The following is an 18,145-nucleotide window of genomic DNA, read 5'->3' on the forward strand; positions in this document are numbered from 1 at the left end:
GCTATCATATATCTAAAAAAGCTCTATGTGTTCAGGGAATGGAAAGACGGCTTATCCGTTAAATGTATTTTCGGCTGTTACAGAGGGCCCAGTGCCCATTTCAGGGGGTTCACAATAACCTAGAATTCCAGCTCCAGGGCATCTGATGCCCTCTTCTAGCCTTGGAAGGCACTGTAGTCATCTGCACCCCATCCAACCCCTGCAATACAACACACATAATATTTAAAATTGCAAAAATGCAATCTTCTTTTTAAACAGGGGGGAAAACCCCTCAGAAGCACTCCTCTGAGGTCAGGTAAGGTGCGTGGGAAAGCACGTGCCCACTGCTTCTAGTTAGCATGAAGACCCTAGCTGGAACAGCAGAACAAAGGAAAAGGATATTAGGGTCAAAAAATTGATAAAGAAGACACGAAAATCCCATTTTCTGAGAATAACACATGCAAACACAGTGGTGCTGCTAAGTCACTATGAATATACAGTGTTTATAGATATCAGATTACCAAAGACAGGCAACTAGAAAACAGGACAAGAATAAAGAAACAGTACAGGCTTGTCTGAGAACTTCAAGTCCTTGGGACTGGATAAATCTATAAGGAAGTCTTCAAGAGTTCTGCTTCAGAAATTATAAAGAGGCCAGTTCTCCCAAAACGAATCTTCAATCTTAATGTGATTCAAAATAATATCTCAACAGAGTTAGCACAGAACCTGTAAGATGCTGTTAAAATATATACGGGAAAGAAGGCCAGGCATGGTGGCACATACCTGAAATCTTAGCATCTACGAGGTTAAGACAGGAAGACTGCTGTGAATCTAAGCCAAGCCTGGGATACATAGAGAGTTCCAGGAGAGCCTAGGCTACAGAGGAAGACTGAAAACAAACAAACAAGCAAACAAGCACCAGCAAAACAGAGGGCCCGGGTTCAGAAACCAAGAAAGGGAAGCAGAAACCAAGAAAGGGAAGCAGAACCCGAGAAAGACCAAAAGAGGAGAGACCTACAGGTTGACAAAGAGTTCATCTCCAAGTTCTTTAAGGAGCTTCTTCCCTCGGCTGACCAATTAGCAGACTTCTGGGATAGAAACCAGGACATTTCCCTTTATACCATGAAAATACTAATTTCGATCTGAAGAATGGGGAAGGAAAATAACAGGTCAAAAAGGTTATTCTTTACCCACAATTCAGAGTGTGCAAACCTCCGATGAACTTGACCTGTGGTTGAATTTGTCTGTGGTTGGGGAGGTCAGGTGTAGGACAGAGTTAAAAACAATACCTTAAAAATATTATTTATTTATTATATATAAGTACACTGTCACTGTCTTCAGACACACCAGAAGAGGGCATCAGATCCCATTACAGATGGTTGTGAGCCACCATGTGGTTGCTGGGAATTGAACTCAGGACCTCTGGAAGAGCAGTCAGTGTTCTTAACCATTGAGTCAGTTATCTCTCCAACCTAAGACAACACTTTCAATATTTATAAAAGAACTAATTCAGAACATCATATAAAAGAAAAACTTAAATTACACTCAGAAGTCCAATCCCAAACAAATCAAAGTTTTTTATCACCTGCTTCCTTAGTCTCACTTCCCCTGTATAATAATCATCTGTTTGTTTGTTTGATGTGGGGAGTTACCTGAGGGCGTCACACATGCTAGGCAAGTGTTCTACCACTGAACTATAGCCTACTGTCCTTACCTTATTCTTCATTTTCAAGATTTATTTTACTGTATTTTATTTAGCCAGATGTAGTGGCACATGCAGAGGTAGAAGAATCTTCATGAGTTTGAGAATCTCATCGAGCCTGATCGATACAGAGAGTTCCAGTACCCACCGCCACAACAACAACAGCAAAATCTAAAAAGATTCACTTACTTTGCTTCTATGAGTGTTTTGCTCGCATGTTAAGTGCACCACGTGCATGAAATACCCACAGAGGCCAGAAGAGGGCGTCAGATTCTCCAGAACTGGAGTTACAGATGGTTTTGAGTGGGAACCTAGACTTGGGTCTTCTGCAAAAGCAGTCAGCGTTCTTAACCGCTGAGCCATCCCTCTAGCCCCATAGTTATAATTTAATGACTATGTAATCTGTTTTTAAGCATTCATGGTGCTTTGGATTTTTTTTTTAAGTCTTCCCTTTTTTATTCTTTGTGCACAAAGACTAGCATGATCCGGTTTCACTGGGTAGGCAGTCGAATAATCCATTCAGGGTGGTTTAGCCCAACTTGATGAAGCCTATGTCCTTCGAGTACTGCCGGGAGCACTGACGGCGCATGTTCAGCCCATATTTACGGACCAGACCCTGGCGGTTCGAGCAGACGCGGCAAGAGCGAGAGCCCTGGCCGAACTTCTGTGGCTGACTCCAGTAGAGCTTCTGGTGACCCGTCTTGCCTTCAGATGCGCAACGAGGAAAAGGGGGATGCTTTGGACTTTTGACTTTCTGTTTTGTTTTGTTTTTGAAAATAGGGTTTCTCTGTGTAGCCCTGGCTGTCCTGGAACTCACTCTGTAGACCAGGCTGGCCTTGAACTCATAGAGGTCCACCTGCCTCTGCCTCCTGAACGCTAGATTTAAAGGCATGCATCACTACTACTGAGAAAATATTTTCATTATTACAAAAATTGTCCTATAAACTTTTTGGGTAGTCATGTTCTTGATAATTTCAGAGTCAGGGTCAAAGATACAAAGTTTTATGCAAGGTTTCTAGTAAGTACCTTTTCTGTCTTCTGAAACCTTATCAAGGGGTCCTAATTTCTCAAGTCCTCTAGATACCCTTTCCCATCTGTTTGCTTAATGTTATCTGAATTAGTACAATTCCAGTTTCTACAATGACCCCTGACCACTCAGTGGAGTTATTTAAGCAGCTGCTGGCCAATAGTCTTTGATAAAACCATCATTAATAACACCAGTTATGCGGTGGGGAAATATTACAGGGCACCTTCTTAATTAATGATTGTTGTGGGAGGTCCCAACCCATTGCAGGTGGTGCCATCCCTGGGCTGGGATGTTTGGGCACTATAAGAAAGCAGGCTGAGTAAGCCACGAGGAGCAAGTCAGTAAGAAGTACCCATCAGTGGCCTCTGCATTGGCTTCTGTATCCAGATTCCTGACCTGTTTGAGTTCCTGTCCTGGTTTCCTTTGATGATTATCTACAATGTGGAAATGAATCCTTTTCTCTTTAACAAGCTTTTCGGTCATGGTGTTTCCTGGCATCACCAGTGTAGAATAATAACAGGATGCCAGACCTGGGGGAAGTTCTTTGGGTATAGGGTTTTGAGGTTTCTGAGGTGTTTGTGTCTCTGCCTCTCCACTTGTCTGTGAAACCAAAACAGCTTTAAAGAAAAAAAAAAAACCCAAAAAACAAAGAGAAGCCTTGAAGGATTAAAAATATTTGCCAGAGCCTAGGGCTGTAGCTCCGTGGTAGAGTATGTCTAGTGTGAACGAGACTTTAGATTCTATCTCCTGTATAGCCCCTAATAAATTGCCAAGTGTTTAATGACATAAGAGAACATAGGTAGATCTATGTGAATAGAACACAAGGTGTGCGCACCCTCCCCAGTCTGGAGGGGGAGAAAACCAAGAGCAAGATATGAAAGGAAAACAATAGAAATGAAGCTTTGGTCCTAGAAAGACTTCTTCCAATAAAAATAATGTCCTTAAAGAGAAAAAACAAACAAAAACAGTAACAACATAACAAACAAAACAAAAAACCCATGGCATGGTGGGGCATACTTTTAATTTCAGCAGATTTCTAAGAGTTTAATGCCACAGAGAGTTCTAGGCCAGACAGAGCTATGTAAGTGAGACCCTGACATGGGTGGGGGAGAGAGAAGGCGGGGAGAGGGAAAAAGAGAGGAAAATATAGTGGAAGAGTGTTTACCTGAGGTTCTGGGTTTGATTCTTAACAACAGGCACACACAGATAAGAAAACCAAAAAACAAGATATTGTCAAATAACAAAGACAATGTTCCCTGATGTCAGTCTTGGTTAAAAGGATCCATTAATTTCTCAGAACAAATAATTTAAAGGCTCATTCACCACAATACATATCACTGTTAAAGTTCAGGAATCCAAAGAATATTCTGGAAGCTCCCAGGGAAAACCAAAATATCTAAAGAATATAAACCTGACTGGATTCTAATACAAACTTTCCATAAATAGTGCTTAAAATGAAAAGAAAGCTGAATACTTTGCACAACTTGTCTAAGGGGACATTTCTTCTAAGCAACAATTTTATACCCAACTAAAGGATGTTGTCTGAGATAGAAGAGAAACATTTTTAGATGTAGATGTAGAAGATCCAATATTTTCAAACCTCCTCTGTTTTGGAAATTACTTGAGATTATGCTTTAAAAAGGTAAGTCAGTTGTTTAGCTAATGGTCCTAAAAGTACAGCTCAAAACAAATGCTTTACATATATATATTGGTGTGGGGTTTGTTCCAGAAAGCAAGGATCATGGTAGAGAGAATACAAAGAATGAGGCAGGATTAGTGATGTCTTATTGAACTGGCCACTGTGAGTGATTAGTTGGCTACTATTTAATGAAAGAATATTGACTATCCAATGAAAAAGGAGAAAGCCTATCTATCTATCTATCTATCTATCTATCTATCTATCTATCTATCTATCTACTTATCTCTCTCTCTCTCTCTCTCTCTCTCTCTCTTGCTGTGTGTGTGTGTGTGTGTGTGTGTGTGTGTGTGTGTAGTTTTGGCTGTCTTGGAACTTATTTTATAAACCAGGTTGGCCTCAACCTCACAGAGATCCACCTGCCCTTGCCTTCAGAGCGCTGGGATTAAAGGCATGCACCACAATGCCCAGCTAAGGAAAGTGCTCTCTTCCATCCTTCCTCTTTGCTTCATGAGCACAGTGACTTTCCAGCACTTTTGTGGGACATGTTTATGAGTGTGGGATCTACACACGCTGTGCTAAGAAGGCACCCTACTAACTGAGCTGTATCCTTAGAACTTTTTTTTTTTTTTTAAATTAAAACCTCCTGTGTAGCTCTTGCTGGAGGGAAAGCACTTCAGCTCCTCTCTTAAGTCAAACCCATCACAGAATCTTTGCAGCTGTCATCTCTGGAGTGCAGGGGAATCGGGGACAGAGCTGCAACTCCTACTGTGCAGCTGGGCCCAGGGCCATAATTGATATTTATTGTTTCTTTTTAATACCCAATAATAGTGTTATAATTATTGTCTAATGCAATCTATGTCTTTCAGAAATACTAAAGAGAGGACAAAACATATTTATAATTTATAATATGTTGTAATAAGTTACACATCTGCTGTTTCTAGGACCCTTTGCTTTGCTTTTAGACTTGAGTTACCACCTACTGGTATTTTCTAGCTCAAATACAGCTTCTTGTATTTGACTGTTCTGGTGTGATTGTTACATGTAACATGCTTTTAAGTGCATTCAACTTCATATCGGTGAGTGGCTTTGCAACTGCTTTTTATTCACCGAGGAATAAAAAAGTATTTATGCCTCCTCGTAATTGCCTGGATAATTACTTTCACCGACACTCTTTGTTTATTCAAATAGACTTCGGTATGGCAAGATGCTTGTCTTTTCAGCTGTCAAGTTTGAGGCCAGCATGTGATACATACTGAGTTCCAGTCTAGAGTACAGAGGGGAACCTTGTAACAAAGCCAAAAAAAAAAAAAAAAAAAAAAAAACCAAACAAACAAATGAAACAGGAGCACAAACAGCAACAATAACGACAGAAAAGCAAGACAAAAGATCAGGAGTTTAAGGTCATCCTCAGCTTTACAGTCTGCCCAAGGCCAGCAAACAGACAGACAAACCAGCCAACCAACAGACAAAAACCTTTTCCTGTAATTTCACATACACTCCTTAGCTTCCTGGTGCTAGTGATCTCTGGCTGATGGACGTAGATGAGACACACTATAGATGCAGAGGCCAGGCAGAGGTGTGTGGTGCTAGAGCCTGAACCTGAGCCTTGTGCCTCCCTTACAGCCAGCTACAGCTATATGACCAAGTTTAAGGCCTCAACCCTAAGAGACTGGTTGGTCTTTCTTTTTGGTTTTCTATCTTCTGTCATGCTTCTTGACATAGATGACCCCGGATGACCATGGAATAAACCCTGTCATAGGATGGAGGAGTCATGGTGAGTACAGAAGCCCAGGTCTCTAGGATCTTATCAAAAAGCCAAAACATGGCCTCTGAGGATTAAGGCAGAAAAGTGTCCACAAGTTTAGCAGCCAGGACCCCTTTCCTGGCTCAAGCTACCTTTCCCAAGAATGCACTTAGCAACCTGTAGCCTCATCTGCATTGAACTGCCTGAACACCCACTGCAAACAATACAATAGGTCAGTCATACTTGATAACTGCCCTTTTGTGGCCAATCACACACTAAAGCATAGTGTTACATGTATACACGGCACAACATAGCTGTCCCTTTGAACATTGTGCCTCTGTGGTAAAATGTTTTCTTCTGGCTTTGTGAAACCTGCTGGACATTTTCACCATATCTAGTGGCCCTCTTTCATATTTAATTTAGTTCATTCTCTGTCTCTCTGTCTGACACCCCGTCTGTCTCTCTGTGTTTCTGTGTCTGTCTGTCTATGTGTGATGTGTCTGTGTGTGTGCATGTATTCACTGCACATGGAGACAGTGGTATCCACAGAGGCTAGATCTCTAGGAGATGAAGTGTTAAAGGTGGTTATGAGCTGTCTAACATAGGTGCTGGGAACCAAAGTTTTGTTTTCTGATAACTCCTCTTTATATTTTGGCCCTGTTAAAATAAACAAAGTTTAATGTTTATGTTGAGAGTTTGATCTCTACAGGGTTTCTCAAGATGATGCCTGCTGGATATTTTGAACATCCATTTTGATGATTTACCTATCTATCTACCATCCACCCATCTACCTACCTACCTGACTGCTACTTGACACATACTCTTTTACTTTGGGTTGCTGTATGATTAATAAATTAATTCAAAAACTCAAATATGGCTATCATAGATAGTTCTCAAGACTATACGGATGGGCAACAATGTGCTAATTTTGTTTGATTCAAAGAGGCAGAAAGCCATCTCTTCCTCAACATTTACTCAGGATCTCCCGAAGAGCTCAGGGGCCCAAGAGCAACGCCTGTGGCAGAGGAGAGGATAGAGGCACATGGGGTTTCATGTGCTCAGGTGGCACTAGAGATTCCTGGACAGCAGGTCGGTCTTTCCTGCACCCTCTCTGGAAACTTACACATAGCCTCCATAGATCAAACAGCAAATAAAGGCCGGCTCAAAGGCTTAGTGACAGACTAAGGTAAATATAATATGGGGGACAATAGTTCTGACATTAGCCTCTGGCTTATGTGTTTGTGAGCAGACTGTGCAACAGAGGGCCAGGACGGACACACACACACACACACACACACACACACACACACACACATGCACGCAAATTGACTCTGTAGATAAGATGTCCAGGAAGAGATTCTGTGAAGGCAACAATAAAGGTAAAATGACAAGCTGTTTCAGAATGCAAAAGAGAAGAGTTTAGGGTGCAACCAAATGAACAGAGATACTTGTAGAAAGCAAGACCAAAGAAACTCACAGGAAGAGCTTATATGTCATGAGTACACTGAACTAAGCTGTGTGGGTTTATTTACAGAGTTGATGAGAAGAACGGTTTAGTTGAGACACACGCCCAGGACGCCAGCACTTGAGAGGTGAAGGCAAGAAGACCAGGAACTTAGTTACTGCTCCTCACCCCACTACAATGTAACATCAAGGCCAGCCAGGGCACTGTAGACCCCATCTTAAAACAATCAGCCATTACTAATGGTCTTTCCATTACTTCTCCTGCTATCAGTTGTGGATCGATACACACTCTATTTTATCTTGTAAAATGGAATTAGCTTTTGCTATGGGGCAACCGGCCTATAACTTGGACTGGCTCATCTTACTATGCCCAAAATTTTCACACTTTTGTCTTTTTGAGACATGGTCCTAGCTGGCTTAGAACTGATTTGTAGACCAGGCAGGCCTAGAACTTAAAGAGATCTACCTGCCTCTGCCCCCCAAGTGCTGGCCTATGCCACCACAACCTGACCTTCAACACTAATCAGATTTTCTATTCTTCCAGTTTCCTTCAGTATCTGACCCCAGTTCTTTAAATTCATTCTTCAGTATTTCTCCCTCTTTCCCAACTTACATCCGCAACAACACGTGAATACCCAGATCCTTCTGAAGATTCTAAATTGCCTGGTCATTGACTTTTTCTCTTAGGACCTAAAGAATCATTGCAGGCTAGAGTTTAAAGGTTCCTTATACCTCAAAGGACCATCAGTGCTGCAGAAACAAGGGATAGACTTCCACCTGGACAGGCTGCCATCTGGCCATTAGGTAAAATGCTGGGGTTGTGCATTCTCTCACATGAAAGGTAATCTCCTGAGGGCTTCTATGTCTTAGCCTCAAGAAGCAAGCAGTGCGGTAGAGCTGAAAGATTTCCATCTATCTAATTCCTAGAATTCTCTTTCTGGATTCCCTTTGGTTTCAACTTTTACTCTAATGGAACATTTCACATTGTTACATTTCATTTTCGGCATTTTAAATTTAAGATGCTGGATCTGCAAGGCCTCGTGTAGTTCAGGCTGGTTTCAGCACATAAATAGATGCCCCAACCCGTCCTCCAAGAACACCACTACCAAGAGAGGCTTCTCCCTTAGATTCCTCTTTACCCCAAGTTATAAACTGTTACCTCTTTGAGTAATGCCAGAGAAAAAGGGTTCACAAGGCTGAGGAAAGGTTCTGATAGTCAGACAGACTATGTCTGAGATGAGTTTGATGTGAACTTCTTACAAGTCGCCTGCACCATTGAAGTCCCTGAATCCCACTCTCATGCATCCAATCACCAACTACGTGGCTGGCTTCCATTATCAGTAAAGGTCTGCATGATACAGCATGTTGAGTTTTAAAACACCTTCATCATATTTTCATCACCTCATTTTTACGGCCATCTTCCTCTTCCTCACACCCTGTCATGTGAAGGCTTTGTCTACCATGTCCCTCAGAGGTTTCTGTTTTAGGCTTTGAGCATCTTCCTGCTACAATAGCCTCTCTCATCATCCTTCCAACTTTTCTTTCCTTTACTTTTGAGATAGGGTCTTATATAGTCCAGTCTAATCTCAAGCATGTTATGTAGTCAAGAATGTCCTTGAACTCCTGATCTACCTGCCTTCACCTCACAAGTGATGGGCTTACAGGCACATCGGTCACCACACCTGAGAACACTTGCAGTTTGCAGGTCTGCATTTCTCTGCCGGGAGGATTTTGTGTCTTTTCGTTTAATATCAACCATCAGGACCATACAGTGACATGTTCTGTCCAATGTGTCATTATGGGATTATAGAATAGTGTTAGAACAAGTCAAGACACAGAAGCTTGCTGAATTCAGATTGTTAGATAGATCTAGAGCAAAGGGAGAGTAAGAGCCAGGAGCGATAATATTGTAGTCTCAGCCACTGAGGAGGCTTGAGAAAAAGACTTCGTGGTCAACCTGGGTAACATAACAAGGCCCTGTCACCAAAAAGGACAAGGAAGAGGAGGAGGAAGTGGTGGAGGGGAAGAGAAGAATAGGGAGGAGGAAATAAGAGGAGGAAGTTAGGCTTCTCACTTGTAGGATCTGAGAAACTGAGTTCCCTCCAAATATACACCAGCATGAGCATAAACTCTTCCAAGTTCTATTTATGTGAAAGTTCGCAGACAAAAACTGAATGCATAAAAGGTCCCAGTGTATTGCTTTGGTAGAACCCCCCCCATACACACACACACACACACACACACACACACACACATATACCTTGCCTGCACATGGTAGAACAGGAGGTTATGGCTTTTGGCCACCTGGTCAGCTCAGCTACTGCATTTTCTATATAAAATGTCACTTGGTCCCTGTGTGTAAGGACCCAGGAAGAAGGTGGATTCACTGTAAGGATCTAGGATTGAAAGAAGCAGGTACTTCCCAGGGGAAGCTCTAAGGCCAACACTTGGTTTATATGCTCTAGTCATGAGAAAATTGTAGTCAGGAGCAACTAAGGATGCAAACTGAGCTTTACAATTGGCCACTTCTCTTCACCTTCCCCTAGGTCCCCTAAAGAAATTAGGTAACGTGGTGGTAGTTTTGTTTGTTTGCTTGTCTGTTTTGCCAGGCTCTCACTGTGTATATCCTGGCTGATCTCAAATTGACAGATAGTCTTCTGTCTCGACTTCTCAAGTCGTAGAATTAATGTGTAAGCCACCACAACAGGCTTTCATGTGTTTGTAAAACTGGAGTTTAGGGCAAAGCTAAACCAACTTCTGCTTCTCTAGTAGCTACATAACACACACACACACACACAGACAAACACATAAACACACAGACACACACTCAGAGACAAACAGACACACACAAAAATACACACAGACACACACAAAAACACAGACATACACAGAAACACAGACACACACAGACACACACAGAGAGACAAACACACACACACACACACACAGAAACACACACAGACATAGACACAGACACACACACAGACACACAGACACACAGACACACACACACACACACACACACACACACACACACACACACACACACACACACGCTCCCGTGAAGATAACAGAAAGGTTCTAAATATTTTAGGGAAAGATGCAGTGGTAGAGTGTGGGCAGGTTTGTTTGGTAGAATGACTGCCTAACAACATGAGGCCCTATGTTCTATTTTAGCATTAATAAATACAGTTCTGTGGAAATAGAATCAGGAGTTTAGATTATTATCAGCTACATAGCAAGTTAGAGGTTAATGGGCTAATGGGACTTTGTCTCACACAAAAGCATAACCCCCCTAAAACAAAACCAAACCAAACAAAAGGAAAGAATAAAACAAACCTCGGAACAAACAAGAGATGGAGACTGGGAAGGGCACACTAACAAATACAACTTATCCGATTTAAGATGTTCAGACAATACGTGAATGACCTTCAGTCCTAACCTGAAACTGAAAGCACTTTGTCCAGAGCATAAAAGGGACCCAGCATGCCTTATGCACTGCTTCCTTTTAGAAGAGGACAGAGACCCAGCTGCCAAGCATCTGCTCAGGTACCTAGACCTGAACCTGACCTGTGAAGGGGAAGGTCTCTAAAGAGGAGAGGACTGGAGAAAACATCTGAGGGTAGAGTGGGTGTAGCAGTGGGGGCCGTGCCTTAAAGGGTTAAAACCAGAGGGTCAGTTCTGGGTAAGAAATAGCCCAGATAGGTGATGGGGTCAGGTCTAGAGAAAGGCAGGACCGGAATGAGGCTATAAATGTTTCTAGAAACTTAAAAATATAATAAAGGACCATAAGTTTACTTCCCAGGTCCTGCAGGGTGCAACAGGCATCTGTGCACATAGTCAGTCTCTTTTTTTTTCCTTACAACTTTATTTAAAAAAGAGAGATTCATGTACAGATTTTTAGAAGCATTTTGGCATAACACTATATGAATATATTTTTGTCAGTACTTATTAATTCTTTTAGAGGTTTGATAGTATGCATTAAAATCTTACTAGTTACCATAAGCATAAAGTACATGTGGAGCAGAACATAACATGGAAACAGTCAGAGTTTTCTTGGTATGTATAGATTAAACATAATGATTTTTAAATACCAAAAATTGCCACAAGGCTATTTTCTTAGCTCTTGAATTATTAATGATTTAAGGTCTAGGTGTACCCCACTCTGAGAGGGTGCTATACACTTATTGTTTTTTCTAAGGAGGAAGTCAGTCTCTTATTTATATAAACTTTTTCCTTCCTGTTCTTGCTGGGTTTTCAAACCAGAACATGGTTCTCCTTAAGCAATGTCATTTTTCTCCCAGCTCCACAGAAACATCGGCTTCTATCTCGGCTTTGCTTTATTTATCCATTTTTAATTCCAGAGTTTTAAGATGGTAGCCCAGCCTAACGCAGACCTCAATGTCCTCCTGCACCAGAACACAAGGTCCTCCTGCGTGTTGAGATCATTGGCTTATTTCTTGTTTTAGTGTAGAATCTTGGAAATTGAGGAAAATATATAGCAGGAGGGACAGAGAGTGGGAAGGACGGATGGAAATGGGATGGGATGAAAGAAAAGAGAGCGATGTGGATGTTTATACTGAGGTCCAAGGTGTTAGCTACCCATATTTCCAGCAAAATTTAAATTAGCATGTACAAAGTCCAGTCCACACTGGGGCTGAGGTGACTCATTCTGCATGTCTGCCATCTCTATGGGTCGAGAGGGGCATCGGTGCCAGTGACTGAGGCTGTACCTGGCTGTAGACAGCAGTCTTGTGAGAGACAGACATTTGGATCAACCACACTGAGGAACTGGAGAGGGAGAAGTGAATTGAAAAGCCACTCCAGGCTGGCTGAGCCAGGTGTCCTGAGTGAGAAATACCCTGTGCTGACACATCCCTTCTGCTGCCTCTGGATCTGGGATTTCTCAGACTTGCTGCCTTCAAAACAGAGCTCTGAAGCCCAAGTTCTAAGACAAGGAAGGGGTGGTGGTGGCTGAGGCTAGAGAAAGCAGTGTAAAGAGGCTTCATTCTCCATCTGCGTATGGCTCAGTCGAATGCCTGGATTGTACAATGTTCTGGGTTAAATCCTCAGCCCCAGTCAGTTGGGATCTTGTGCTGTGCAGAACTTCCTCAAAGCAAACTGTGGTCTGGAGAGGAGGCTCAGTGGTTAAGAGCATGTGCTTGCTCTTGCAGGGGGTCAGAGTTCAGTTCCATCACCGTGTCCAGTGTCTCACAAGAGCCTGTATCTCCAGCTCAGAGGTTCTGATAAGTCTGGCCTCAGAGGGCAACTGCATACCAGTGTACATACTTTTAAAATTCCAACAGTCAATTAAGGATTTTGGGAGTTACATAATCAAGGCATAAGATGATAAAAATATTAAATGAATATTTCTTGGAATTGAGTGTCAGATTCACTATTTGTTTTATTAAATATTTTGTATTTGTTTTTTAAGAGAGGCTCTCTTGCAACGTAGTCCTGTCAGTCCCGGAGTTCTTTATGTAAGCCAGGCCAGCCTGGAATTCACTGAGATCTTCCTATGTCTGACTTCTGAATGCTGGGATTAAAGGTATGCACCATTCAACATGGTACATTGTCTTGTTTGAGGTGAGGGTCCCATGCAGCCTATGGTGTTCTGAACCTTATTCTATATGAAGGGTGACCTGAGCTGATGCTCCCGTTTCTGTGTCTGACAGACTGAAAAACAGCTCATGCTACCACAGCCTGTATTAGGCTGTGCTGAGATTCAGTTCAGGACTTCCTGGGTACCAGGCTCCCACTTCACCAACTGAGCTACTTGTCCAGCCTATAATTCAAATGTCTGAAGTGAAAACTTTTACATTTGTGATTTTCAAATATGAAAGTGGCTTGCTTTAAATTTTATTTTGTAATTTTTCAAATTTTTACTTATTTTTACCTGGATGGGTATTTTGTCTGAGGTTATGTCTGTTTATCAAATGGTCACAGAGCCCTCAGAGGCCAGAAGAGAGGGTATCTGATACACCTGGGACTGGAATTTCAGAAAGTTGTGAACAGCTACACAGGTCCTTCGACTTGAACCCTGGTGTTTTAGAAAAGCAAACAGTGCTCTCTACCACAGAACAGCCTCTCTGTCTAATATTTCTATTTTTTAAAGTTAATATATTTTTCTGTCATACAATACATTGGTACTGCAGCCTCCTATGCTATCAGTTGTCTCTGCCATGCGTGCGCGCGCGCGCACACACACACACACACACACACACACACACACACACACCACAACTCCTCTACCCCAGATCAACTTCCCCTTCATTTCCGTTCAGAAAAAAACAGGCTTCCCAGTGATATCAAAAAAACATGACCATTTCTATTCTTAAATGTATGTGTCTGTGAGCACAGGTACCTGCAGAGGCCTTTACATTCTGGAGCTGGATTTGCTGACTGACCTGGTGCTGAGAATTAAACCCAGTTCCTCTGGGTTGATCTTGATCTTAATGGCATGAGCCTCCAGAGCTGCTCCATCAACAGACTGTTAAAAGACTGACTGTGCGCATACCTCTTTCATTGTCTTATATTTGCTTGCAGCTGTTTTTGAACTTGATGATGACATCAAAAATTTACCAGTTCTTCCTAACTTGGTGGTTAACCCAGCAGGTAATACTGTCAACCCACATCCTGTTAACCTCTCTTTCTCCTGCCCACCTCTTTGCAGTGTGGCAGTTCTCAGGGTTGAGTCTGTGGTTGCAGATTTTAGAGAGTGTGAGCCATAGAAGTAATGTAAAGATAATACCAGAGGGTTGTGTGTGTGTGTGTGTGTGTGTGTGTGTGTGTGTGTGTGTGTGTGTGTGTGTGTGTGTGATTTAATATGAACAATCTACAATGATATGAAGAGGTCATGATGAGGCCTCTTGTTTTGTGTGCTCACTAAAGATTTAATTGGATAAAGAAGGAAATATAATGTTTGTAAACACAAAAGAACCAGAGATCTCAGCCTCGCCTTTCTCCCTTCTTATGATGTAATGAGTGTGTGTCCATGCATGAGCCATGTGTGAGGTTGGAGTATGTGAATCTCTGCTGCAGACTCTGCAGCATTCAGCACATGCTGGTAACTTAGCAGACTAGCTAGTAACAGAGGACCCTGCTTCTTTCTTTCAGGCGGCTGGGCTGACAGAGACTTCCATGCTAGACATGGCTCCCAATGCATTTGATGATCAGTATGAGGGCTGTGTCGAAGAAATGGAGAAAAAGGCACCCCTGCTTTTAAAAGAAGACTTTGCCATGAATGAGGAATTAGAACTTGAGTGGGAAAGGGCAGAGACAGAATGGAAGGAGATAAATAATACCATATATTATCCGGAAGGTTTCCGTGATTCCTATGGAATAGCTTTAGTTGCCTACACTGGGTCCATATACAAAAACTTTAATATTGCTACTAAAAACTTCAAAATGAAGCCTGGTAATTTCCATTACAGGGCCTTCCATTACTACTTGACAAGAGCTCTTCAGCTTTTGCGTAACAAGGACTGTCAATTAGTTTATCGAGGCTCTAATACCAAGTTTTATTACGCTGGGAAGGGCTCTGTGAGATTTGGGCAGTTTGCTTCCTCATCTATAAAAAAGAGTGTAGCTCTTTCTAAACCATTTTTTAACAGAAATGGGACACTGTTTATTATCAACACCTGCTTGGGAGTTTATATCAAAAAATTTTCCTACTATCTTTATGAAGAGGAGGTGTTAATTCCAGGCTATGAAGTATATGATGAAGTCAAGCCACAAAATACTCACGGGTATAACCAATTTTTTCTGGACTCCCCAAAATGGAGGAAGAGCAACTACAATTGCTTCTATAGCAGCTCAGGTGAGACTTTGCCTGTTTGTGATCTGTACTAGGCAGGGAGCCTCAAGAATGAAAAGAGACGGTGCTCCCTACCGGAAGCCACATGTTAGCATTTGTAAGCCAAGGACATGTAGCTCAGTGACAGAGTGTCAGAAATGATTGAGATAGTGAGAAAAGCTCTGACCAGGGGCTCCTCGTGATGAGTGAGGTGTGCCACCTGCAGCTGTTTCTCCATCCTTTCAAGCTAAAGATGTCTGTCCATGTTTGGTGGTCTTTATGCATGTATACCCATCATGCATTGTGGCCTGAGTTCTTCACCCCTTGGTGCGAAGAATCTATTAATTTTATCACGATTAATACCTATCAAAGCACAGTTCAGGCATCACTTTTAGTATTAATCCTTCCTTAATACTTCCAGAGAGAGTTACTGTGCCATGTTCTCTGTCATGGCTTTGGAGTCAGACTCAGGGGTGCTCTGGTTCAAATATCACTAGCTCTTGGCAAGTTACCAGATATCTGTGCTTCTGTTTTTCCCCTTCAGTATTAAGGATCCAAATAATAAATCTTCTAGCAGCATTGTCTTGAGAATGGAAAGAAATGCATTCAAGACACTTGGCATGTAGATATTGTTCAACAAAGGCTGTTTGATTTTAAGTATGAAGAATGCTTTTCACTTCTCAGTCATTTGATCCAAACTCATCCACACTGACAGAAACATCTCTTTCTTACACTCTAGAGACCTTGTCTCCTATCGCCCAGATCTCAGGATCTGGAGAGTGTCTGGCTTAGATCCTGGCTCCACTAAATGTTGTCTAGGATGTCAGGTTTGACTGAGAGCCCAAGGAGCCAATCTGAAATGTGTTACAGTTAGAAAACTGAGCACAGAGCCGTCTTAGCTCTAAGTAGTCCTGACACCCTGAAGGGTTTCTGGAAACGTGAGAAATCTTTGGAGGCAGAAGTGGAACCCTGGGAAGCAATCCCAGGGATTTTATGCATTTGCATAGAGGAAGTTTGAATTTGGATCAATCCTGGGAAAAGCATGATACCTACTCAGGTACAGAGTCCAGCAAGAAGGATGCTGCCCACCTGGACCAAACGGTCCATGTCCAGTCCAGGCAGGCTGAGAGCCACAGGTAAGCTCTGGATCACACCAGCTAGTATAGAATACACGTTACTTCAACAGTAGACCTTCAGAAGTTTCAGACCCAGAATCCTCTTGTTGGGTGAAGAGGGGAAGCCTGTAGTACTTTCTCCAAGGCCAGGGAAGACTCTGGATAGGGAATTATTATTATTATTATTATTATTATTATTATTATTATTATTATAAGCAGTATCTTAGGTTACAGAACCTGAGAAGTGGTAGGAACCCATTCATTTGCTAGCTCTTCTGACATTTGAATACTTTATGAAACCCGAGGAAGCTGGAAGAGTCTAGTCAGGCACCCCAGCCCTCTACAGCCTACTCTCTTGGGTCCTGAGCTATACATAAAGTTCTGGATGTTTAGGGGAGATTTATGTGTCCTGAGGGATCTCATACTCTCCATCTTTCTTCTTCCTTCTTCAGGAGCCAGAGAGAGCTGTGTTTCTCTGTTCTTTGTGGTGCTCCCCGGTCTTCTGGTCCAGCTGCTTGCTCTTGCAGAGCTGTAGCCCTCTCCTGTCTGAAGTTTGTGGGTCTAAGCCTTGAAGGGAGGCCAAGGGGAAAGCACTTGATTGGGCCTTTAAGATCTGTGGTGGGGGAAGAGTGGGAACCTTTCATGGGAGGTCTGCTTTAGCATTCATGACTTCCATAAGCATCCTAGGAACATTCTGGGTCTGTCCTTGAAACTTTATTCTCTGTCTTCAAATCTATGACTCTTTGATACTTTGCTATGTTCAAAACCAATGTTTGTCTGCATGGTCAGCAGTAAAAGAGTTAAAGTATGCAATTTGTGATGAATTTTACAATCTAGGAAAATAAAAAGTTAAAATTACAGCTTGCTTTTCTGTAACTACATATTTCTATAGATTGTATTATTGTCTGAGAAACTCTTCTAAAATATGAGATCTGATGTCCACACTCCTGCTGCTGAAAAGTTCATATAGCACATTTCTTATAGATTGCTCTTGCAGGAAAAAAATCTGTGGGCCATAAACATAAAGGTTGACCCAGTTAAAGTGTATACTCTACCCCATTAGACATGCAGCCACCTGAGCCCTGTCAGTTTATTTTAGTAACCTTGATTATCTCTAAAAACATAATTAAACACATTAATTTTTTGAGTCAGGGTTTCTCTGTGTAACACACCTATCTGTACTAGAAATTGTTTGGTAGAATTAGCTACTCTCAAATTCACAGAGATCTGCCTGCCTCTGCCTGCTGGGATTAAAGGCGTGTGCCACCACTCCCTTGCTTAAGGAGTTAACTTTCAAAATTGTATTATTACTGTATGTGTGTGATGTGGGCGTGCTTGTGCCTCAGAAGGCATGTAGGGTTTGTTGGGAACAAGCAATGGAGACTTGTTCTAAGTACTGCTATTTCATTTTCAAACTTTGTTTAATCATGGGGAAAACTAAGTTCAAGCTCGCAGTCCTAGGGGATCTGGGGACTTCTCCATAGCTGAATAGCGTCTGTTGTAAGGTGACAGTTGTCTGAGTTCAGCTATCTCAGGGGGCAACTTCTCTGGTTGGCTGGCAGGGTCACACTAACTTCATGTCCTCAGGTCCAAAAACTAGCTCCTATCCTGATTGGTGGAAACTACTCTGCTCAATCCTTTATGTCAAAATATGATTGGGAAATACTACAGTCCACCCCA

The 18,145-nt window shown here is 42.1% G+C and overlaps 1 protein-coding gene across 1 annotated transcript; it reads left to right on the forward strand.

Annotated features, from left to right (window-relative positions):
• Nucleotides 1-14,119: 14,119 nt before the first annotated feature.
• On the forward strand, nt 14,120-17,000 carry LOC308417766 (T-cell ecto-ADP-ribosyltransferase 2-like; the record flags this gene model as incomplete). Its single annotated transcript, XM_080913074.1, has 3 exons — nt 14,120-14,170; nt 14,672-15,388; nt 16,929-17,000. 3 exons carry the CDS (start codon nt 14,120-14,122, stop codon nt 16,998-17,000), a joined length of 840 nt encoding a protein of 279 aa, XP_080769200.1.
• Nucleotides 17,001-18,145: the final 1,145 nt, after the last annotated feature.

Source organism: Micromys minutus, assembly GCF_963924665.1.
Source record: "Micromys minutus genome assembly, chromosome: 2".
Lineage (NCBI taxonomy): Eukaryota > Metazoa > Chordata > Mammalia > Rodentia > Muridae > Micromys > Micromys minutus.